General features: G+C 30.8%; 1 protein-coding gene across 4 annotated transcripts in view; it reads right to left on the bottom strand.

Annotated features, from left to right (window-relative positions):
* The window catches only part of LOC107451338 (FERM domain-containing protein 4A), a 135,830-nt gene extending 113,061 nt beyond the window's left edge, over positions 1-22,769 (bottom strand). The window contains exon 1 of one of the 4 annotated variants that reach the window (XM_043051979.2): positions 22,484-22,769. In XM_043051979.2, the coding sequence (XP_042907913.1) occupies positions 22,484-22,540 (57 nt within the window). In that variant the 5' untranslated portion in view covers positions 22,541-22,769. Of the gene's footprint in view, positions 1-3,835; positions 4,498-22,483 lie in introns of those variants that run through there. The other 3 variants (XM_071180635.1, XM_043051975.2, XM_043051976.2) reach the window with 3 other exon arrangements.
* Between the last annotated feature and the right edge of the window lie 3,297 nt (positions 22,770-26,066).

Consider the following 26,066-nt stretch of genomic DNA (forward strand, 5'->3'; position numbering starts at 1 on the left):
CTCATTTGTCGATTCAGAAACCAATTAGGTTTAACACACAAGCGTTACGTTCCTTACAGGTATCCAATTAAATCTGATATAATTCACATGACTAGGCATAATCATTTCAATTCTTCTCGAGTTGCAAGTACCCAGTTAAAGGCTATAATATTTAAGAAAATTACAATAATTATGTTCCTTAAGGAAACTGTTTTGATGTTCCGTAATTGACTAAATATATCTAGAATCCTGATGAAATTTGAAGTAAACAAATACAAGGCAAATTAATAGTTAAGGTGAAAATATAAAAACTTAATAAAAATGTGACGTCATTTTAAAGTATTAAGGCGATATTAAATACAATAAAACTTGTTTGATTGGTGAAAATAGTTAGAGGAGGTGATATAAGACTGTTAAAAATCCCAAGTTCTACCAGGCAAACAAACTATTTTTATTCCCGCCTTCTTCAATTGTACTTTCTTACTTACTCCTTGGCACAGTCCGTGTTAAACCATTCCCTTCCAACAATTTTTCTTCAAAACAGCCTGTCTCGTATTTTTGCTTTATAATTTCTTATTTTTAAAGTCTTCTTCAAATGCAGTATGTCATATTTTATTTTTTTCATCATTTAAATATTAATTCGAAAGACCTTTCTTGAATTTTAATAACACGAAATGTAGAAGATAAATTTAAGTGTTAATATTTTCATTCAAAATAAAATCAATTTCTATAAAAATTTCAACTGTAGTAAAAATTAAAAATATTGTTTTTTAAATTCAAAAAACATTTTTTAAAGAATCGTGGAAAATTTTGAATTCTTTTTTAGTCTGTTTATTCAACGGAGAAACAACAACACGAAAAATTCAAAATTTTTATGCATTATTTAAAAATTACGCCTCTGAAAATCTTGGGGGAAAAATCGAACAGAATTCTTATTTAACCATTAAATAGATTAAATCAAAAATCTTAATTAAAGCAAAATTTTATAAATTTAATGAAAAATTAGTGAATTGAATCAAAAATCTTAATTTAAGCAAAATTTTATAAATTTAATGAAAAATTAGTGAATTAAATCAAGAATCTTAATTTAAGCAAAATTTTATAAATTTAATTAAAAATTAGTGAATTAAATCAAAAATCTTAATTTAAGCAAAATTTTATAAATTTAATTAAAAATTAGTAAATTAAATCAAGAATCTTAATTTAAGCAAAATTTTATGAATTTAATGAAAAATTAGTGAATTAAATCAAAAATCTTAATTTAACAAAAATAAATAAACTTAACAAAAAAAGTCAGACAAACAATAATTACATAAACAAGAAAGTAGAGGTACTTCTTAACCATCAATCATAATTTTGATCTTTTTTTTAATAATCATCACGCAAAGCATAATCGAATCAAAAATCAATAAAACAGGCGAGGAAGGGTATTAATTTTCCAACTTCACTGTAATACTACGTAATTAAGTGAAGGTAGAGAATACAGTCAGGTTTACCGCAGCTTTTACAACTTAATAAATTAAGAGTGTGGAAAGGGAATAAAATAACTGGAGGTCATAAAGTGGATTACAACTCTTGAGATAAATACTCATCTCCAGGAAAAGTACTCATCAAGTTGAGATAAATTTGCAGGATAAAGAACAGTTATTAACCTGGTTTCGCTGATAGTCGCTAGTAAAGTTGAATTATTGTTATGATAGTACTTCCTCTCAGGAAATAATTGTAAATATTTTATTGTTACCTTTTTCCTTGGAAGTATATTGATGTTATATTAACAATACGTGAGTGCAGTAAATAAAATAAATATTACATAATAAAATAAAGTGTACCATTAAAAATAAAATTATTTGAACGTATTAAAAATGGTTCTAAAATGTTAACATTTCTAGTATATAAGTTAGAAGAAGACGAACGTTTTTTTTTAAAGTTAAATTTACCACTTAGTTTGTAGGTAACATGCTAATTTTTGTTAAATGAAATATTTAATTTTTTTATCTTTATTTTTGATAATTTGAGTACAGTTGTTTGTATATATTTACTATAAATATACTAAACAAAACAAACGTTAAAATATTTGATTCACAACAATCAACATTTTATTAAAATACAACTAACACTTCGTTTTTTTCTCATTTTTTATCCTTTTTGTCTTCATTGAGCTATATATTTGGAGAGCGAATATTTTCTCTCGTCATACAGCTTGAGAGAGAAAATAATTAGACTCTACTCAATATATAACTATTAATGCTTTAAACATAAGCAACTATCTATTTTGTTCCTTACGGCGAATAGAATAAATTGTTTATTAGAATTTGCTTACATACCTTGGAAATATTTCTAATCATTTTAATCTATATGGATACTATTTCTCAAGTTTCCAATTTATTGTTTGAAAAATTAAAATTTAACGAATTCGAGTTTCTAAGTAGAATAGTATTTAATGATTGCACAGCTTGGCAATCATGAGTTTTAACCCAGCACAACATTATCATAAATTTAAATTACCTCATAATAAAAATAAATTACGTAGAACTATCACAGTAACAAAATTTATAATACTTATTGTAATAATTGTGCGTCTTTTATTTTGCATTGTCTAGAATAACTCAAAATTGTCTCTGCGAATAAAATAGGTAACCTATTACAAATAAAATAGGTAAACTATTACAAATAAGATAGGTAAGCTACATTGCTTGCATCTTGTATGGGCAATAAGCTAAGTCTTAAGTAGAGTACAGAAAAAATGATAGTCATTTTTTTTAAGAAAACGACTAATAATATATTTTAAAGTTAAGAATATTTCGATCCTTCGATTACTGAATGAACTTGATTTTCGATCTTCTTATTTTCTTGCATAACAAACTGGTTTTTTCCTATATTACCCAATGAAGAAGACGTGTTAGGAGTGTAAAATACAATACAAAATGAGAAATACTATTCTCTTTGAAATATTTTTTTCTTTCTAGATGTCAGATAATGAATTTTAAACTTTTCTTTAAAAGTAATTAATATCGATTAAATAAAATTAAAAAAAGGCTTCCATTATTTCAAGCATATTTTAAAATACGAATTTTATTATCAGTTTCTAAAATTTACCTTTTGGTAATTTTAGGAAACTCTTCCGTAAATAGGAAATAAAAATATGTATTTATCGTTTTTTACATTTAATTCAGTTTGAAAACTATTTAAACATCGATTTCTCTGAGAAGAAAATTGTCGCCAAAGAGGAGGAACTGTAACAAAAAATTAAATAAAATTATTTAAAATTTTTCAGACGTTTTATATTATTTCAACTTAAAATGCTTAACACAAAATATTTATTTGCACTAATAAAATCCTAACACTACATTAAAGTTTCTAAATTGCATATAAGCATGGGATTCTTTAATGCAGAAACTTGACACCCTTTTTTTTATTGATTTTTATTTAAATTTTAAATACTAAATATAGTATGGTCGCTTCTATTTTTGCAAATTTAAAATGTGAAAAAGAAACTATTCAATCATGATGATACTATTTTTCATTTTTAACTACGTAGCATTTTAATAATTGGAAATTTAACAGTTTATAAAGTTTTTTTTACTAGCCTTAAATCATATTTTTATTTAATATATTACAGCACAATTGATCGAATTAAAGGTATAAATTAATTGTAAACAAAAATAAATGAAAATTTTTTAAATTTCAGATTTTTATTATTTTTAAATTCGGTGTTTTAATCGTTAATTTGTGAAAAGATTCTAAACCAGTATTCGTATACATATCCATTGATTTTTTTGCATTGAACCCAACTGTGTTTCATTAATATTCATATGGATACTTTCAGAGAGAAGTTCAAGATTAAATCACCACGTACCCGACTAGATCCGCAGAAATCTGCGCATCCGAAGGAAGATCCTCCTCTTCCATCCCGCGCAGATCTCTCGTCTGCAAAATGTTCTCGTGGCGCCATCTCGTTTTCATCATTGCAACAAGAGCAACATCCGCGAGGTAACATTTCACATGGCGGCGAGCAATCTTCATTAAGATTCTTTAATCTTCATCCAGCGAATGCGTTGATTTCGATTCGTATTCAAAGTCGATGTACATTCCAATTTTGTTTCGGTACTGTTCCGTCACGATGTAAACAAATATCTTCGCAATGAGATAATTTTATCAGGCACGTTGCATAATTCCACGTGACGTAATGCTCCACATATTTCAAAGATCAGTAAGATAGTGAGTCAGTTAAAGATAAGAAAATTATATTGTACGAAAATCACAAACTGCAAGTTAAAAATAAAGCAAGAATATTTCTGAAGAAAATCTACTGTATAAAGTAACTTTCACTCTCCTACTTGTTCGACGCACAAATATGCAAACGACCTCAAAAGAAGAAAGAGGTTAAAAAGGAGTTACTTCGATAGCAGCTGCGATTAGAATGTCTACCCGGAAAACGTGAGCCCTTTTGCCGGTACCGTCGTGTTTACCAGCCGTAGCGGAATGCCTTGCCTTCTGCTAGCAGGAGATCGAATTCGGAAAGTACTTGGCGACTAAATCTTTCCCATTTGGCGAAATTCGAATTCGGGAAAAGTATCGAGAGAATCTGATTTTTTAAAAGAGTTACAGGTTAAACGTATTAAATAATTATAAGCAAAAAGTGAGTGATTAATTAATTAAATTAGATGTTTTCGAAAGAAATAATATTTTGTCTCAAGACAAAAAAAATTTATATTGTTTTAAAGAAATATAAATATTTAAAAAAATTAAAAAAATATAAATATTATATTTTATCAAATTATGATTTTCTGTGTTAAATTCTGGTACATGTTTTTGCATTAAATACAATTAATTTAACGAATTTAAACATTAACTTAAGAAAAATATTTTCTAATTTGGTAAAAAAAACAAGTATACATAATTTACGACTGGTAGGACTTAACAAATACTTCGCGTACTTAACACCTCCACGTATATATATTTCCTTTTAGGTTCAGGTGAAATTCTATTTAAATGAAGCTTAGAATTTACTTTAATAGTACGAAACTTAATCTCTTCAATATTTCAAACATACATAGAAAAAAAAGTTTCACAAATCACCTTCGAATTCGGAAAGTCGAATTGATGAATTCCATTCAATTTAAATTCAGTTCAGGTAAAAACTAGTTTCAAATTTTAAAAATCTATCTTTTTGCTAATATTTAACAGATAGGACAGTTCAAATGTAACGTAAGCACCTGGGGGGTTGTAATTTGTGTATTTTTGCTGACAAAGGGTGGTAATATATGAGCAATGATTGTATAAGATATTAAAATCTCTTTATTTTCAAACTTTTCTTACCAAGTAAAAAAGAAAAAAAAAGTTACAAAGAAATCACACACGGAACAAATTCTTGTTATAAATCGTGGATTAAAAAAAAAACTGGAAAGAAAAGTCAGAGTTTTGAACACCGTAGGTAAACTTGAAAGATTTCTATAGAATATTCGACTCAAAATTTTATAAATGAATTAAACATAATTTTTTTTTATGCAAAATTTATGTTTAATTTATTTTCATTCAGATTTTTGTTTCATTCATTTCATAAAATGAACTCAGAGTCTAACTGAACCTCTTTTCTTTTTTTTTTTCTTTTCTTCCAGACGAGGACACGTACCTTGGTTTGCAAAACCCTTAACCGTATAGTCCACGTCTGGTCGACAGTTTAGCTCGCACAATACACAGCACATAAGCAAACAATTACAAAATTCATAACTACACCACAAATACAAAGCACAATTGCGTTATGCAGCTGACAATAATGTGTATCACATTAGTTAATATAAAATAAATAAAAAAATGAAACAACAAATGAAGCAGGAACAATAGTGAGTATACCAGTACATATAGGTGAACAGCAAACAGCAAATGGATATGAAAAACAGCATATGTATTTGTTGACAAGAAGAAACGGATTTTTTCTTTTTTTAAATTTTCGTTGCGTCAAATTTTGAAGAATAATAAAAAAAGAGGAAAGAAAATTTAAAAGTTTTTCAAAAGTCTAAAAAGTTATGGAAAAAAGTTTTTTTTTCTCCCTAAAGTTAAGGTTTCGTGAAGATCAAAATTTTGTAGGAAAACATTTATAATGTAAATGTATCTAGCTGTCGATGAATTTCATTCTTAGCGAATGTAGTATTTATTGGTATGTCGGACAGTCTGAGACGAAGGCTGAATGATCAGGGTTGTGGTTGGTACCTTTGTACGTGTTCGAGTGCCAACAGTTAATGCAATAGCACTCATCGCAATTGCATTCATGGGTGTGATGATTTCCGCCGCATTTTGCACAGGTTGCAGAATCAGCCGTGTACTGGTGAAAAAGCAAACATAGGGCTCTAAGGCCTCATCCCTATACCTCACATCTGTCACAGAGCCTCTTTCAGACATGAGGAGGTGTGCGGCCATCCACCATAATGGTCGATTTCGCGGACATTGAAGGGTAGGTAGCTGGACCCTGGTTCTCTCCATATGAACGGACGGCGAGAATCGGTGTTTAGGCTGAACCGGGACGCATCAGTGAAGAGATCAATCGCCCATTGATCCATACTCCAATCTCTATGCTCTCTGCATCATGCTGAACGAATTCTCCTGTTCGTAAAAGTGAGCGGGACGCAAACAGCAGGTCTTCTTCCAAACAACCCTCTCTCATGAAGTCGTTTGGAAACAGTCACCCTTGATATACGGGGTCCTGCGACCAGTCATGAGAGAGCTGAGAAGCTATAGCCCCTCTGTTACGCCTCGCTATAATGGACAAATGGCGATCTTCTCTGGCCTTCTTGGCTCTTGGGCGACCTCAGGCGTTCTCTCGATGGATCCGGTATCCTGGAGCTGCTCCCATAAGTTCCACACGAGCGTTAAATTGAAATCTCTATAAATCTGGACCTGAGATCGGCCTGCTTCGAGCCTCTCCACAATTCACCACCTCATTCCATCATCTAAACGTTGGTGGTTGCTCATTTTTACTGTTACAATTCAACCTATTGCTGCAAAATGACACCAAGAAATTCGCAAGATTTGTATTTTTATTGATTGCAGTGGTTTCAAATTCAATTCAGTTCTTTGCATGAAACTCGATAAAATATATGCAAAACCTCTTAATTTATTTCATCAGAGTATAATAATGATTGCATGCGTACTTATTTTAATGACAAATTGTCTAATTTTCATGTCTGGAATTAAATGTTTTTATTTTAACGAAAATAATTGCTGTCACACTTCTTGCTTCCCCTTGTGACAGATTATTATTATTTCATCTACCCCCTCCCACCCCCGAAGCGTAACATCATGTCTAGGAGTCCGCTTTGGCGATAATATCGCGATAAATTCTGCTTTTAGCGGTTAGAAAATGATTGAAACTTCGTTTTTATCTGACAATTGTTATCAAACACAAAGCTCTTGTAGAGATTTGAGTGATCTAGCTAATCGGTAAGTTGAGGAAATTTTATATTCCAAGCTTCCATTGTTACAAACGCGAATGCGAGTTAGTAAAAATATAGTAAAATAACATTAAGTTTAACTTTGTATCCCTGAAATGTGTAGATACTATGATGGATTTTATTTAATAAGATTATTACGATTTTTAATTCAACATTATTTATACGTTTAAAGTTTTATTTTATATGATGTAAATATAGCAATAATAATTGAATTCATAACCACCATAAAGATAAGCCACGTTTTCAAATTGCTCAAAAGAGCATTTTGAGTGGAAAAAATATCTTACTGTTTTCCTTGCAGGCAATAATATCTTTCTGTGTATCGTAATGTTATCTAATGGAAATTATTGACCTATCTGGAAACAATTCTATGAACAGATTGAGGTCAAAATCTCATTATTCCTCTCACAAGTTTGAATTTTCAATATTGTATTTGTTTACATTTTAGTCCCCCTATCTAAAAATAGTTTATCTGGAATATTTAGAAACGTATTTCTTAAACTTCAAAAGGTTTTTATTTTACAATGCAAACTATAAGAGAGTTTGCAATGTAAGAAACAAACACGTTTAAAAGATGAAAGGCAGTTAAAAATCGATGTAAATGAAGGTTTTTTTTCAAACACCTTTCAGTGGAGTGAACCGGGTTTGAATCCCAGCGATGGCTGGTCGATACGAATTCCGCCTCCGGCTTGCACCGACCACAGTGCCAACGCAAAAGTGGTAGCCGTATCATGCTTTACTGTCCCCTGCCGTCTGGCTAACCATGGGAGTTTTGTGGTTTTTCCTCTCTATGTAACGCAAATACAGGTAAGTTCCATCAAAAAGTCTTCCGGGAAGGCTTTTTGATGGAACTTACCAAACCAAGATTTGATCCAAGAGTTCCCTTGTCTTCTGGATTGGGTACAAAATTACAAGGCTGCGTAGGTGAACATTAGTAGTCGCAAACCCAAAAATTGGATAAGCTGCTCAACGACTGTTATATAATATGAAATATAAAATTCTAGCTCAAATATACAGCATGAGCCTTCAACAAAACGGCAAAACTTTACTGGGTGATAGAACGAATCTACCACGAGCAATATTCGTCATAGACTATATGATCGGAACACGAGCAGTGAGAAGTTAAAAGATAGTTTTTCTCTGTCACATTTAAAGAATGAGGAAAGATATTCTTATTCACGGGAAGAAATACTTTTTATTTACGTGAATATGATTATCACGGAGATATTATATGACATACCAAGAAATTGCTCAAAAGAAAAAGATATTATTAATGCATAAAGAATTGCTCGAAGAAATGCTCATAGAAATTACTCAAAAAATCTTCAGCCAGTTGAGGTGACGTACATTTGTGAAAACAGCAAGTAATTTCTGCGAGCATCTCTTCTTCTATTCTTTAATTTCAAATTCTTCTCTTCAATTCTTTATCAATTATATCTTTTTTCTTTTGAGCAGTCTGTTTGCACATCAATCATATTCCCTTGAATAAAAAGTTGTTTTTTTCCCTACTCGTGTGTTAATTCATGCGACTCAGTGGTGTGGAAAACTACCTTTTAACTTCTCACTACTTTTGTTCTGATCATATAGTCTATGACGTTACTTTTAGTCATCATTACTCATCTTTTCGTCATCATTATGTTATATTAGTCTATGTTAGTCATCGTTAGTCTATGACTATTCGATGACTAATGCTCGTATAGATCGTTCAATCACCCGTTTTATGTTTTGCCATCCGTCTCTTTTAGACTCGCACAGTATACAAAATAATTCAAAATCGTTGTTTTAAACAGTGAACAAAATAAAAATGTAAACATATTATGTTTAGCACCAGAGACTATAAAAAAAATATTATAATTTTCGAAAATCTGACAAAACATGGGGAACATGTCTGTACAGCGGGAACTTTTAAAACGACGATACTCATAAAAATAATTATAAGTTGTCGTATTTCAACATTATGGATTCTAACCTAGTTACATAAATCAAAAAATTTTAAATGAGCTCACTGGTTTTTAAATAAATTAGTAAACATTCTTTTAACCTATAAATCTCATAAATGCCAAAAAAATTTTTTTTTCTTAATAATAATGTCTGCCCAACAAAGGATAGGGTATACTTAGTGCTAAGTAGACCAGCCGCTTCCAATTTTTTTTTTCTGGCTACGGAGCCCTAAACAATTAACCCTCTCTCGGCGAAACCCCAACTTTATAAATAACGTTTAAAATAATTGTGAATGTTATAACCTATAAAAGACTATATTTAAAATATTTAATTAGGGGAATGAAGATTTTTCATCATTAATAATCTTAAATAAGATTTTATTCCCGACAGTTAAATTTGCACTCCTTTTTCTACATTTAGTTTAGTTAGGAATTTGTTTCTAGAGTATACACATAACCTGAAAATTATTAAAATAAGGCGAATTATAGTTTACTTCGAAATGAAAACTTAAACTATAAACGTTTAAAAAGGGTTTTTATGGAAACATATTTCTTCATTAAAGAATTTAGTTATTTTGATTTGAAAAGCAGGATAGAAAATGCCCATGGAATATTTTATAAGTGCTTTTTTTTCTTAATTTGTTCGATATATTGTTATTAGAAATGTTATATTTTCCATTAAAAAGTTCCATTTCTATTTCATTGGCGTTTTACTTGAAATAATTTCATAAAGGCAATCGTAAGATTAAATTATGAATTGTTGGTTGGATATAAATATCGGGTTGAGTAAAAAGTTTTCCGCCAAAAAAAAAAAAATCCTGAAAAATGACAAACACATGCAAAATCAGCTAAGCTAATGAGAATAGTTATCTCCATTCAAATCAACAATAGTCTGCCAACGTTTTGGCAACTTTTCATTCCCTTCTGCGAAGAACTGGGGGGTGCGCGAGTAGAGAAAGCAATCGACCTCATTTATGACCTCGTCATTTGAACGGAAGATTGTGCCATCAAGATGCAGCTGCAGATTTGAAAACAGATAGTAATCCGAAGGCGCCATGTCTGTGCTGTATGGTGGATGTTGCATCAAATCCCACTCTAACGTGTGGAGCGTCATGCCGGTCATTGCACTAACATGTGGCCAAGCGTTATCTTGATGAAAGAGAATCACCTTCCTTCTGAGCTCGTTTTCTCGTTTTTCGCGAATCGCATCGCTAACTTTGATTAGCATATTGCTGTATATTGTACTGTTGATAGCCTACCCGCTTTTAAGGTACTCCTTGTAGATAATTCCACGACAATCCCACCAGATACGGAGAAGGACCTTCTTGTTAGTTAGCGTTCGTCTTGCAACCGAACTTGCTGATTCCCCGGATGCTGACCACCCTCCTCTACGGCTAGTATTGTTGTAGTATACCCATTTTTCATCACAGGTCACAATTCTGTCCAGAACGTCCTCTTTTCTTTGATCTCTGAGCAGAACCAAACAGGCCGCTTTTCTCTTGCTCTTGTCTTCAGCAGTCAATTCGCGAGTCACTCAACGGTTAAACTTAACTGTTAGATTTATGCGTTTGAGAGTATTTGCTATTGTTTTTTGGCAAATGTCAAGCTCTAACGCAATAGTTCGTGTTGAAAATTTCTGTCTTGAACAATAATTTGCTTTAACTGGTCACAATCAACCTCAATAGGGCGGCCAGAACGTGGTTCATCTTCAATGTTGAAATTCCCAGTATTAAACTTTCGAAACCAAACTTTTACTGTATCCTCATAAGAAACAGTATTGAAACCTAAACTTTCACACATTTTCTTGTGGCATTCAGTTACACTTAGTTTATTTCGGAACTCATAGTACATAATGGGTCTGATCTGTTAACGTGATAGCTCCATTTTAAGAAATTTTTCGGTGCACAAGATGATAAAGTTTTGACAAACAAATTACACAGTTGTGTAGTTCCAACTTTCTGCTTTAAAATACAAAAGCCCGTTTCAAAAAAAGTTAACCTCCACGGCAATGGCTGCTGCTAGCACGGAGGTATTTCCCTTTGGCGGAAAACTTTTTACTCAACCTGATATAATCAGAAGTTTCAAAACTCATCACTGGTCATAAGTACTAACTGCGGAACCCCTCTTACTCTTTCAAGGAACCCTTGGGTTCCACTGAACACCATTTGGGAACAACTTATGTAGACTAAAGCAAAGACGTGAATGTAACACAATTGAAAGTATAAGAGAAATACATGAAAGTAAATATCAATATGCGAATTTATGTACTTTCATAGGCCGGGATAGCCTGTTTGGTAGGGAAATTGGGTCCATGTCCAAGAGGTCTTGAGTTCGATCCTCGCCGGCCGAAGGTTTCCCCTGTAGTAACAAAGTCCTCCATGTTCCCATAACAAATTATACTTCTGATGGGGGTACTGAATTGGAGAATTATCGTTCTCTGGTTCAGGTCAAAATTGCGATCCATGGACAAATGAATGGATATATGAATGGGTCCACTCTATAAAAGGGCTGTGGCGTGTGTGTGTGGCTGAAATTGTATTCTTTGCGCCTCTGAAAAACAAGAAACACGCCCTCTACCTGCCTTAAACTCGCTTAATTTCACCAAGCAGGCTTGCTGATATTGGCAATTGATATTAGAAACAACAACATGCATTTTCATTTGTGCTTTATTCAAGTTGCTTCTGTCTGTTTTCCGTGAGAAGTTTTTCACTGTGTTTTTCACTTGTTTTTTGCGTGTTTTTCACTTAAAAAATATTCTGTAACAATGATGAAGCAAAACATTATTTTTTTCGTTAACTAATTACGGTAATTACGCCACTACATTACACTTTGTTTTAAACAAAAATCTCCAAAAGTGCAATTTTAAAAGATAAATACCCAAAATAAGGTTAAAGCTAAACCATGACATGAGGATTTCGAATTAAAATCCTTATCCTGGAAATAAGTCGAAAGTTCCTCTTAAGAAAACACATAAAAGAACTTTTCCTCGTATACACAGCTTAATCTCCTCACAGCTATTTTCAATATTATTTTTCCTGGAAACCCATGCGGCAATAATTGCCTCACGAGATTCTGGCTTATATTTAGATTGAAAATTCACTGTAATGAAATATTCAAAAGAAAAGGAATAAAAGGTACACGATGTTAGAAGATGCCGTATAAAGAAGATTTTTTTTTACCAGCATTTGATTGTTATTTTAACTAAAAATTTTCATTTATTTCAAAAAGACAGCGAAATTTTTGCATTATATTTGAATAGAAAAAACTTGTTTTAATATGACTTTACCATAAAATAGAGCCTTAGATTTTGAACAATGACAGCACATAGAGTGATTCACAGGACAAAAGTATATTTAAGGTATTCGACTAGTTTCAAAAACTTTTTTTTAAAATATTAATATAAAATTTTAAGAAACAAGTTTATATGTTTTATTATGTGTAAAAACTTATAAAACTAGCAAAAAAAATATTTATTATTTTTTTAAATGGCCCCTTTTAGGTAAAAATAACGGGCTTTTTTTTCATATACGCTAAACACTGTTAAAAAATTCTATCGACCAAAATAAAAAATCCTTTGAGTATTTTATTTAGAAGGATATTAACTATGTTTTAAACCGTTATCTTAAAAGCAAATGCTTATACTTTTGAATTAGAAATCAATGTAGTTAAGAAAAAAGTAAACTTTTGTGTTTGCGAAAAAATATGCAATAAAAAAAAATTAAATTCTATTTTTTTTTCTTAGTCTGTAGTTCAAAACATGTGTGCTATAATCATAAATACTTACAAAAATTATAGACAATTATTTTAAAAACAATATGAGATATTGTGTTTAAAGTGCTGTAAAATGTGGAAAAAGAGCTGATTTTGAAAACTGAAAAACTGAGTGTTATCACCTTGCACAAAAACTGCTATAACTTTGTAAGTAAATGGAGTACAAACTAAAGTAAAGTGTTTTTAGAACGCTACAACTACAGGAATTCTAAAATTATAATAAACTCAATTTCGAAAATTTTGTCCAAAATTATGTGGTTAGATACCTCAAGACTTTTTAACCTAAAAGAAAGAAGAAAAGGAACATAAAATATTTTTTTGCACTTCTCTGCAACAAAGTTACTGATCTAGTTCAGCCTTTTTGAAAGAGCTAGTATAAAATAAATATCTAACTACTAAGTTTTACAAATTTTGTTTATGACAGTCTGTTCATTGTTTTAAAGGAGGAGATATTCCTTGTTTGGAGGAGAGAGTAATTTTTGACGAATTTGTAGAAATAAAATAGCTATAAAAAAACTAGAAGAAAATTTCCGAAGTAAAAATGATAGGTAAATAAAAAATTAACTTTTTAAAATTCTAACCACAAAACTGTCACGTTAGTATAAACTTCAGCTACAAGTTGTGCGTTCATATGCTGTAAACATTAACTTTGGGAGAAAATTTAAATTTATAATTTTTGGGTTTATTTTTATCTACAAATTCATTACAACATTTGATTTCTAAACATGTAACTAAATTTATTTACATTTTTTTCATCTATTATTTTTGTCATTTGCAGTTCAGTAATAAATAGTTTCAAGAGTGAAGTCAATTTTATTTTATTTAATAACCATCATTGAATAACCGACCCAATTTTTCAGGTTTACGACTGCTAATGTTCAACTTCGTATCCTTGTAGTTTTGAACCAATCCAGAAGACAAGGGAACTCCTGGATCAAGTATTTGGAGAAGTATGCCTTCGCTGAGCACTTTTTTGTTGGGACTAACCTGCGTTTGAGTTACATAGAGAGGAAAACTACGAAAACCTCCCACGGTTAGCCTGATGACAAAGGGGACTCTACTTCATCCGGATACCACTGAATATATTTTACGCTGGTTCTATGGTCGGTAGAAGCCGGATGCAGAATTCGCATCGACGAGCCATCGCTGGGATTCGAACCCGGTTCACCTCGTCGGAAGGCGAACTCTCTATCCGCTGAGTCATCATGTGAAGTTAATTATATTATTTCATAATAGAATATAAGAATTTTTTGCCACAGGCGTAGCTCAGGCTTACATCACCCAGGGACGAACTCAGTTTTTGCACCCCCTGAGATCTTCAGAAAAATAGATTTAAAAAAATTTCCGACAAGAATGGATAAATGGTTAAGTTCTCACGTTAACTTCACAAATAAAATATGACCCAGTTAGTTATTCAAATTTCAACTCTCTAGTAGTTGCATATCTGCAGATCGCTCCTCATGAATTTTTTTACTACATGTTCAGCTAATTATTCTGAAATTAACAGTCGAATATCGAGTTTTAATAACTCAGTCCGTTTCCTGTACATTGTTCTACATCGATTCGTAATTTGAAGCTTCTGAGACTTCTAGTTTTACGCCGCGAAGTTAAACAGCCAAGAACAGTGGCGGTTGTGATTCTTACGATTTTATAGTACAGAGAGATAAATTCTCAATAGCGTGACATTTGATTTACGTTTGAGCGAACAAGTTAATTTTCAACTTGTACTTTGTTATCTTTTCTAAAAAAATTCTGAAATTTATTACACCACCATTAATAAAATGATTTTAGTTAATGAACAAATAATACATTCTTTTTAATAATTCTTTTTTAATATTAAGATTAGGTTACTGAAATAATTATCACAACTGAAGTTATAGTTAAAACTGAACTAACCCTCTTAATTATTAGTTAACTAGACAATGTAATATACTCTTTATTTATTACCACTTCATTAATATGTTTTTTGCATTTTATCACACTCTCGCAATTGAGCTTTCAAATAAACAGCTTTTTGTAATGAATAAAATTTATAAGCGTTTAGTAATTTAAATATGAAATTTAATATTAAGTTTTAATGTAAAAGTTTATTTATAAATTATTTAAATATGAAGTTTAATATTAAGTTTTGACGTAAGTTTTATATATAAATTATTTCAATATAAAATTGGGCCAGTATAAAAACATATTTTCGTATTTTATAATTTAAATAATATTTAAGGTAAATTATACTGTTAATTATTCCTTTAATATTTAATGAAAGTTATGCAGTTTGCGAAATTCAACTACTCAAATATAAAAAATGCAAAATACTCGTAAATAAAATATTAACTATTTTCGCAAGTTAAGTAATTTTTAACTAGCAAGTAATGTATTAATATGCAAAGTACACTGATAAAATGTTTGAATAAAATATAAAACAAGAGGAAGCAATCGCAATAAAAAACATTAATAACATTGCACGTGAACGAGCTTATTTAAGAATAATGATTATCGCTTTTAAATATTAATTATGAATTAATATTTTACTAATAAACTGAATACTAAATGCTATTTTTTATTTATTTATTTTTTTTTTTACTTTCCCCAAGCTGAGATTACATAGTTAAAATATGAGCATTAAATACAGAACTTTTATATCTAATATTCGTATGAAAGCTTTACAACTTGTCAATTTATATTATAAGGTGAAAAGGTAACAAAAATGTTAATAAAACGTTGTTTTGGGGACATTTATTATTTACTCAAGTTTCGGAGAGCGAATAGAAATTTAATTCTATTATTTAAAATATTCATTATTTCTTACGCGTAAGGAGTTTTATGAAAGAATGTTTTGAATTCAGTTTTTTTTTAAATATTCATTTAGCTTCTAATATAATATTTATATAGCTTCTAAGCTTTAGTTTCAATACATCGCTCCTTTTGAGCGTCGTGTTAATTATATTGACACTAATTTGTGAACAATTATTATTGTTAATTAAATGCAAAACTTGTATTGGTTATTTAGAATTTAAAATTTATTGAATATTAAGTTTTGTCTTACGATAAACAAATAAATATAGCATATTTAAGATAAAAATGATACAAACTATTTGATGATACAAAAATCAACTAATGCAATATATTCGATTTTAAAAAGTATAAAAATATATATAAAAAATATAAATATTATATATTTTAGACAAAATAGAATTAATGAAAGCAATGAAATAATCTACTTATCTATGTTTTCTTGTGGGAATTTTTTTCAAATTTGTGTAAACATTTAATCAACTAAATATCATAGCATGACTATTTTTGTTTATTGTACCAACAGTTTGACTTTCAGAAAGCAAAAAACATATTCTAAGATATTCTCAGATGCAACGACAATTATTTGTATAATATGCAGGAGTAAATTGGATAAAAAATCGAGTCAAATAAATAAATAATCCCAAGAAACTAAAGCGGAGAGATATTACTTGATTAAAAAAACTTACAATATTTTCATTTTTTTAAATTTGTTTAACAATTTTGACTTAAGAAACACAATCTAGGACATAAATTCAATTTTTATGATGACAAAATCTCCCCCACCCAGTCACATGAGCTCATCTTTATGCCCTGTAATCCCGTTTTATTAATATGAATGTTGATTCCCTTATTAACGACCTTAATCACTCACTACCTCTGCATAGCGCGTGGAGATGCATTTTACCCTGATTTGTTCCTCTCGCCCATTGCTCTTCTTTTCATATTTTTTCTCTTTCAGCTACTGTGGTTTTTCCAGTTTTATTTCTCCCCATTACTTTTCTATTTTTCATTGGTTACGTTAACTTAACGTTTACGTTACGTAACGTTAACGTTACGTTACGTAATGTTACGTAACGTAATGTTACGTAACGTTACGTAACGAAAATAACTTAACGTTACGTTAACTTAACGTTTTAAATTTCAAATCACTTTTGCTTCTTTTCATTCGCATCTGTCAAGTCTTGAAAATGGGCACCTGTATTTGAGAGCTCAAAACATGTCAACTGTTATTTCCAATGTGTATATTTTTGATGCGAATGAAGTTTTAATGAAGTAATCGAGTCTACTGTTTTCACTGAGTCAATGATATGCAAGCTAATAAATCTACTATTTTCACTATGTCAATAATATGCAAACTGTTATGTTTGTTAAATGGATAAAAATTGGAGATGTAATGGAGTCTCCTATTTTCCCTATCTCAATGATCGACAAACTATTAAACCTACTATGAAGAAACTATCAAGTCTACTTTTTTCACTATGTTAATGATATACAAGATTTTAAGTTTGGTAAATCGAATAAAAATTTAAAGAGTTATCAAATCTACCTTTTTAGGTTTCTCTTATGTCTTATATGCCATACACGTGTTTAGTTTTAGATTTTTTTTTATTTGTTTTTAACCTCTTTACTTTTAGTTCTAAACATGTTCAGGAAGAATGGGATAAATTATATAAAATGCAGTAAAAAGCAAAAACAGCGCTGTAACGTGAATAACTTTTGAACTAATGATCATATTAACTGCCGATATAAGATTCAAATCTTTATAAGTAAAATTTTTTTCCAATTTAAACCATTTTATTTAAGAATTGACAAGATAATTTAATGTTCTTCCATACAACAAAAGCGAGTCCTTTAAGTTCAACGCATAAAATTCAAGTCCAACGACCCCATCGTCTAAAATTCTATTTTATATTTTAAGATCTTGTGGATAAAAATTGCAAAATCAATACCGAATAAAAAAAATTGCCTTGAATTGTTCTGAAACGATTTTTATCGCCGCTTATCTCTAAAATATTTACCGATTCTTTACTTTAAAATGGCCACTTTCCGGACGTTGAAAAATAATCTGAAAGCTGTTAATGGAAAAGGAAGCAATTCATCACTTTCCAATTACCTGCACTCTCACAGAAACTTCTATAAATAATTCCTATCGAGAAGAACTTGCACTAGGTCAGGTTATACTTGCTTGGCGCTGCTTTTTGGCTTCAAACAAAACTTGAGTGAATAATATCACCTTCAAAAGAAAGAGAAAAAAATCCTACTCAAACAAGAGCTCATAGCCATTTTAATATTGAATTTCCCATTCCAACGGCAAGTAAACATAATAAATTCACGCTTTCGCCGTCAAAGACCTTGATTTTATTTGTTTGATGAAATCTTTTCCAAGTCTGCAAATAAAAGAATATGAAAAAGTCTGATCTTTAGAAGAATGTGGAAAATTGAGTTAGCTGTTTATAAAATTCACATTGCTATTTTATCCTCTCCTAAATAATTAAATATCTTTTGAGAGATATTTTCAACAACAAAAAATTGTCCTTTTAAATGAAATGTTTGTAGTTAAAGCAAAACATTTTCAATTGGTCTTAAAATCTGACAATAATCTGATAAGTACAAGTAGAAAGAATAAGAAATGAAATGAAAAAAATTTCCAGATATCCAACGAAATATTCTAAATCTGAAGAAAAAAAAATCTATTTTACTTCTATTTCAAATAATATAACAGTCTTATAGTGTAAAGGATGTTCAAAATTAAAGTTGGTATTTGTGAGTAATTTGTGTACTGTGCAACTGAATTTTATAAAAATGAAGAAATTGTGGAAGTTTTATCAAGCAAGAAATTTTAAATCCCAAATCCTCCATTAGATGGCGCATTATAGCTTTATAGAGAACATTTACATAAAATAGCTTGGCCTTCCTAATACCCAGACTCGAATCCTTCCTTGTTTTAAATAAAACAAAAAAAAATTAGGGAGGACAATTTTTAATAATTTTCAAGTAAATTTCATAGCATTATAAATTTCATGTATAAATATATGTATTCCAGATAAATATAATCCCATCAACTACAATTAGTTTAAGATCCATTAAAATGATAATTATAATTTTATTTTAGAGTATGAATTATAATGCATTTATAAAATGTAAACAATATTTAAGTAAAGAAGATTCTGTAACAATAACTCCCAAACTTGCAATTAATATTTGCAAACACTTATAAAAATCGATTTTTAATCATAATTTATTTTAAAGAACTTATACAAATTACTTTCTCTATAAAAATGATCTAAATTTGAGGAACGTGAAATATTTCAAAATGATTTTATCTATTTTTATTATATTATTATTATTTTGAAAGAATGTTATCAGGTGTGTTATCAGGCTGCATGTGAAAGATTGGTTTGCATTCCTGAACAAAATTTAATCTTACTCTCGCGTGGTTTATGAAGTGAATTTTTAATTATCTGTGGAAGTGATATGAAAAAATGTAGTACAAACAAAAAGCAACGTGACAATGAGATTCAACTTTTCTTAAACATACCAATTCATGAATTGCAACGGCTAACTTCATGGACACGTTCATGCTCTTACTACTTACTGACATCTTGCAAAAATGATGTAAAAATATGGTAGTAAAAGTATGGGAAAACAGAAACGGGCACAATCTGTACCCTAAGTAAAGAAATTGTTCACTTGTCCAATACAACAATTGACCGACACCCTGTCAGTCAGCGCTAAACATGTCTAATAATTATACATGGGGTCGGGATAGTCTGGTTGGTAGGGCACTGGACCCATGTCCAAGAGGTCGTGGGTGCAATCCCCGCCAGCCGAAGACTCCCCGTGTAGTTAATGGTGACTGGCGCACGTTAAATCAGTCGAGTCACAAAGTCATCCATGCTCCCATAACAAATCATACCTCTGGTGGATACGAATTCCGCATCCGGTTTTCACCGACCACAGTGCTGACGAGAAATGTCATCAGTGGAAGACGGATAATGGGTTAGAGTAACCTTGCCGTCTGGCTAACAGTGGGAGGTTCTTGTGGTCTTCCTCTCCATGTAAGGCAAATGCAGGTTAGTCCCATCAAAAAGCCTCCACGCCACGAATGCAAATTTCTCCCAATACTTGATCCAGGAGTACCCTTGTCTTCTGGATTGGATTCAAAATTACAAGGCTACGGAGTTGAACATTAGTAGTCGTAAACCCAAAATAGGGTCGGCTGTTCAACGGTGGTTATAAAGTAAAATAATAATAAAACATGTCTAACAGTTACACAACTTTCGCATTGACGTTTCATACTGTTTACGATAGTCCTTATCAATGTTTATAGCAAGCACAGTCACTCTTGCACCTAAGCCACCCTTGAGCTCATCGATGGTCGTTGGAGTCTCTCTTCGATCTGAAATTGAGAGTCCAATGGCGTCATTTATGTGTTCGATGGGATTAAGGTCAGGGGATGTTGCTTGCCACTCAAATCGCTGAATGTCATCTGTTAGAAGATATTCGTCTCCCAACTGAGTCCTGTGAAGGGACGTTATCGTCAATAAAGATAAAATTTGGTCCGCAGAAAAGTAGCACATAGGGTGCAAGAATCTCGCCCCTGTACCACTGACCTATCGGAGTACCTCTATCGAACTCATGGGGTTCGGTATGCTCATATCACTTCGACCATAGTGGTCCGGTCTCTTCAACAATGTTACTGGGCTGATATCGACACCCGGGTTCTCTCAGAACCATGCTGCATGGTTCTTTTTTATGCTTCTTTTTTATTACCCGCCGTCTTGCGCCATCGTCTGAGTCTAGACGAGGACAACTTGCCATACTAACGATGGGTAAATAAAGAAATTAAAAAAACAAAATACAAGGTTTGGGCTAAGACGATGTTTCAAAACATCCGTACGCTACAAGCTTCGTTGTGCGAATGAGGTACCTTTACACAAACGTGATCACAGCGGCACTGCTTTACGACATCACTGGCCACCGACTGGCAGAGGTGCTCGTGAAGAGCTAAGCTATCATATGGAATGGGCGTTAACTTATTGTGTTAAATTTACGTTTATTATGTTAAACTTATTTTGTTCTTAAAAACAAAACCTTCCTTTTTTTCATCAGTGCACTTTCGAATCTAACTTAGTCCCGCAGTGGTCCCGATCGTTAAGACACAGTTCCAGCAGATCACGATAGTCAAGCATCACTGGCTACGGTAAGTGTACGGGTGGGAGACCACTTTGATCAGCCTACGATAGGACCGAGGGTGTGAGATATTGGTCCTCGATAAACTGTTCTACCGTAAAGTTATCGATTTCGCGCATACCCTCTGCAGAGGATCAAAATTGCGAGGTCATGTCTTCGGATCATCCTCAAGGATGTTTCCCAGACCGGTGCCTTAACCCTTTGTGCAGTTCCAGTGCGACGTGAATTAACTACTATTACTACTACATAACTAAGTTGCCAGGATGCCTATTCTAGCTCTTCGCAGATTATGTTCCTCTTTTTGTTATATTTGTTTGTTTTGTTTTTTTTAGATTTTGTGTTTTCTGCTTGATATATTTCATTTTTAATTGTAATTTTTTTTCGTGCTCCTTATACTATTGTATTGATTACTTTGCTTTGGATAAATAAAAACAAAAATATAATAAAACACTATTATTGCAAATATTATCATGTCAGTACACAACTAGATTATATCTCTTCATTTTTTTTTTATTTTAAAAATGTTAATCGCTTTTTTAAATTTAAAAAATTTTTTTCAGAATAATTTTGTTTTTTCTCTTTTTAAAAAATGCTTTTTTTTAAATTTCTTTCCTTGTATTCTTTGTATTTTTATATTATAATATGTGTTCAATATACTTGCAGCTTATGCGCTGTTAATAAACTTTCGCAGTTAATAAAATCTTTGTAAATTTCTCTTTTCTTTAATTCTTTATTGTGTTAAACACACATACATACAAAAGTCTTTGGTTTGACTTCTTATCCATAAAGTGCGTGTTTTTAAATAGCTCTGAAGGCAAAATTTAAAACAAGTTTCTGAGATAGCCTTTTATTTCATTTTGTATCAATCTTTCTCAATGTGATGAATGTATCAAATTGATTTATATTAATAGGGAAATTGATTAATATAATGTAGAATTTTTAACTAATGTTACTTTTTGTAGAAATTCTAACTATTGTTATTTATACTTTAGAAAACTGTGATTTATTATCATAGAAAGTTGCGATTGCTTTTACACAAATATTGAAAATGTAAATTTAACTTAAATAAATTTAAACGGAATTTAACCAGTAAGATTTATATTTTTACAGAAATTTAAACTCGGATAATTTTTATTTACAAGAACGTTATTTCTTAAAAGAATAATTGCATTTATAAGCACCTTAAAATGTTATTTGTATTTATAGAAACTTCAACTAACTTGATTTATTTTTTCAGGAAAATTAAACTATGTGATTTACATCTATAATAACTCCACCTAAAATTATTGTTAGTTTCCGGTAATTCAACCAATTTGATTTAGGAGCATAATAAATTATAATTAAATAAAAATAACTTACTCGGAGAAAGAAATTCCTCAGACAAGCACAAATACAGAATTTTTTTAGAGCTGTCATTCACACCATATTCGTAAGGCACAACAAAAAAAGAAGTAAAATGTTTTATTTTTAAAAGAGACATAAATCACTTCTCAAAATCCTTGAATGAATCACCAAATTATTATCCTAGAGATCCAGTGATTAGAGAGCGCAATCTTTAACGCGCAGAGATTATCAGCTAAATGTAAATAAATATTTAAAAAGAACAACTTACGCAGATGTTTGAATTTCCTGATAAGTATAACTGCGCATGCGCAAGTGTTCACCTTTGGTTTGATTTTAACGCGACTTTGACCTCCTACTTTTTTTTAATAAAACTTTTCGCCTTTCCGTGGAAGTTCTCGCTCCTCCTGCCAATTTTTTTCTTTTCTTTTTTTATTGGAAAGGGGGAACATACAATCGCTGATAGAATTGATGATAGTTACCTTTAATTTCCGTTTATATCCTCCAGAAATCGATGTAATTGTGGCATCGAAAATAGAAAAGCAGTTACATTTATCCATGTATCATTGTTCGCAATATTTGAGGGTTTTTAGGTTGATAACTTTACTAAACAGTTATATGCTTTAAATATTTTATGGCACTTTTAAAAATTTGCGTGGTTTCTTAAGAGGGGTAGAGCCAAGTTGGGAATGCGACAGTTTAAGTATTGTTAAGAGTAGAATTTGATATCCTAAAAAATATCAGAAAATGCGGGGGGGGGGGGAAACATTAATTAGAAAATATTCTATTATAATTGAACAAGAGTTTCAATTTAAACATTATTTCTTTCTTAAATTATACGAATATAATTTCATTAAAATACGTATTTTAAGAGAAATCGCAAATAATTTTCATTAAGTTTGAAATAAACGTTATTTGAGAATAATGGAGTAAAATGTGTAGAAAACGGAAGATATTAAGAGTTACAATATTAATGGTTGGAAAATTTCGTCGTGAAAGAAAATTATCCAATAAAAAAAAATTCTAAAATGTTAAAAGATACCCCAGAATGTTTCCATTTCATGACATATGACCTTAAGAGTTTCTGTTCTTTAAGTATAATTGCATTATCCAAAATATTCTCACTCTAAAAATATTTTACCTAAAATTTTTAATGAAATAAATTTGATAAACAAGATTTTCTCAAAATACAAAAGGGCTCTAAGTAACATTTTACTGAATTTACTGCTATCATGTTTAGAAAATATAACACCATTAGAAGTCTGTTTAAAAAGACATATCGTTTTCCATTAAAAACTTCACCGAAAAATAAGTGTTCCACACTCAAATTTGAATGAAGCATATTTTTGAGCGTAAAAAAAAAATGCTTCATTGAGCTCTTTAATTATACTAAGAGGACCTTAAGAAGGTGGGCATTTTTTTTCCAAGTAAAATGAATCATTTTAATAACACTAGCTGAATTCCAGTTCTTAGTATGAAATGAAAAAAAAATCATGCTTAATTAATGAAACGGTCTTAATAAACACAACGCAATCATGCTGAAAATTGAAAAGCATAGAACGATACAATTACTATTTGTTGACCTCGGTGACTTTACGTTATTAGAGTTATAAAAACATGTTATTATAAGTTCAACTCATTATAATAATAACCATACGCAGTATCAAAAGCCATTGGAAATTATGCTATTGATAGCGGCCAACACATACTCAAAGATTTTCTACATTTAACCAGTTTTCCCGAAGTATATTGTAACATTTCTATAAGTAGCTAATGGTTCAGTACTTCACAAAAAATGACTTCTCTTTTACAAAAAAAAATATCTATGATTATTCAAATAAATATAAGTTAGTTAATTTCGCATTTCGACAGCCAGTTTAATCATAGATCTTTTTTAACATGGCTAGTAACTAGCCATTTCATTATATTCCAAACAGTTATGTAGAAGACTAATGATAACATCTTTCTATTTAGCCCTCCACAACTCCAATGGCGATTTGAACTACCTTCAGTTCTCTTTAGAATATCTCCATGCTGAGGTACACTCCGAAAAGAGGATAGATGCAATATTGCAGATGCTTAGCTGAAATTTGGTGTAATATTATCACTTCGGAATGCATCTTAATTTATTTTTTTTAATTCAATTACCGGTTACTAAGAATAATTAAATTTACGGAAACACCTTTCAAAAGCGTAACTATAAACAAAATAACGGGTGTGGTTTCAGGCAGTTTTAGAAATTACGCAAAATTATATTAATTCGGTGGTGTCGCTACCNTTCAACAGCTGCAGTACTCCCAGACAGAGAAAACATCAATTCCACCATGCGCAGTATGTTGCTGTATTTCTAGATTAGAGGGTCATTTTAGAAGTGAGGCGCTAGATTCTTGTAAGATAACAAAAATTGAAAATGTATCACGAACATTAACGGGAAAATGGCAGTCCGCGCGGACGCTGGATTCGAGAAATTTGTTGTCCGAGGGGAATTTTTGACCGCCGAGGACGGGCGGTTTTCCGAGCCCTGGAGTAAAATGTGTGAAAAACGAGCTTGCGGAAGATATTAAGAGCTACAATATTAATGGTTGGAAAATTTCGTCGTGTAAGAAAATTATCCAATAAAAAAAATCTAAAATGTAAAAAATACCCCAGAATGTTTCCATTTCATGACATATTACCTTCAGAGTTTTTTTTTTAAGTATAATTACGTTATCCAAAACACTCTCACTCTAAAAAAAATCTACCTAAAACTTTTAATGCTATAAATTTTATAAACTAGATTTTCTCAAAATACAAAAGGGTACATTTCACTGAATTTACGGCTATCAAGTTATTATAGTATACCATCATTTAGAAGCGTTTAAAAAGACATTTTTTCCCATTAAAAACTTCACAGAAAAATAAATGTTCCACACTCGAATTTGATTATTATATTTTTGAGCATATTTTTGAACGTAATTTTACTAGTGACCTCTTTAATTATGCTAGCAAGACCTCATGAAGCGTGTCATTTTCTTTTCCAAATAAAATGAACAATTTTAATAATACTACTAGCTGGATTGCCTTTCTTCGTATGAAATTTTAAAACGGTATTGATTAGCACAATGCAATCATGATAAAAATTTAAAAGCATACACTGATACAATTACTATTTGTTGACCGTGGTGACTTTACATTATTAGAATTATAAGAACATGTTTTTTTTATTATAAGTTCCGCTCATCAATATTATAATAATAACGATACACAATATCATAAAACTAGTGACCAACACATACTCCTAAAGATTTTGTACATTTAAGCAGCTTTCCAGTAGTGTATTGTAACATTTCTATAGGTAGCTACTTACTAATGGTTCAGTACTTCACAAAGAATGACTTCTCTTTTACAAAAATAAAATATATCGATGTTTATTCAAATAAATATAAGTGAGTTAATTTCGTATTTCGACAGCCAGTTTAATCATAGATCTTTTTTAGCATCGCTGGCTTTTTTAGCATCCATTTCACCGTATTCCAAACAGTTACATAGAAGACTAATGATAACATCTTTCTATTTAGCCCTCCACAACTCCAATGGCGATTTGAACTACCTTCAGTTCTCT

This window comes from Parasteatoda tepidariorum, chromosome 5 (assembly GCF_043381705.1).
Source record: "Parasteatoda tepidariorum isolate YZ-2023 chromosome 5, CAS_Ptep_4.0, whole genome shotgun sequence".
NCBI lineage: Eukaryota > Metazoa > Arthropoda > Arachnida > Araneae > Theridiidae > Parasteatoda > Parasteatoda tepidariorum.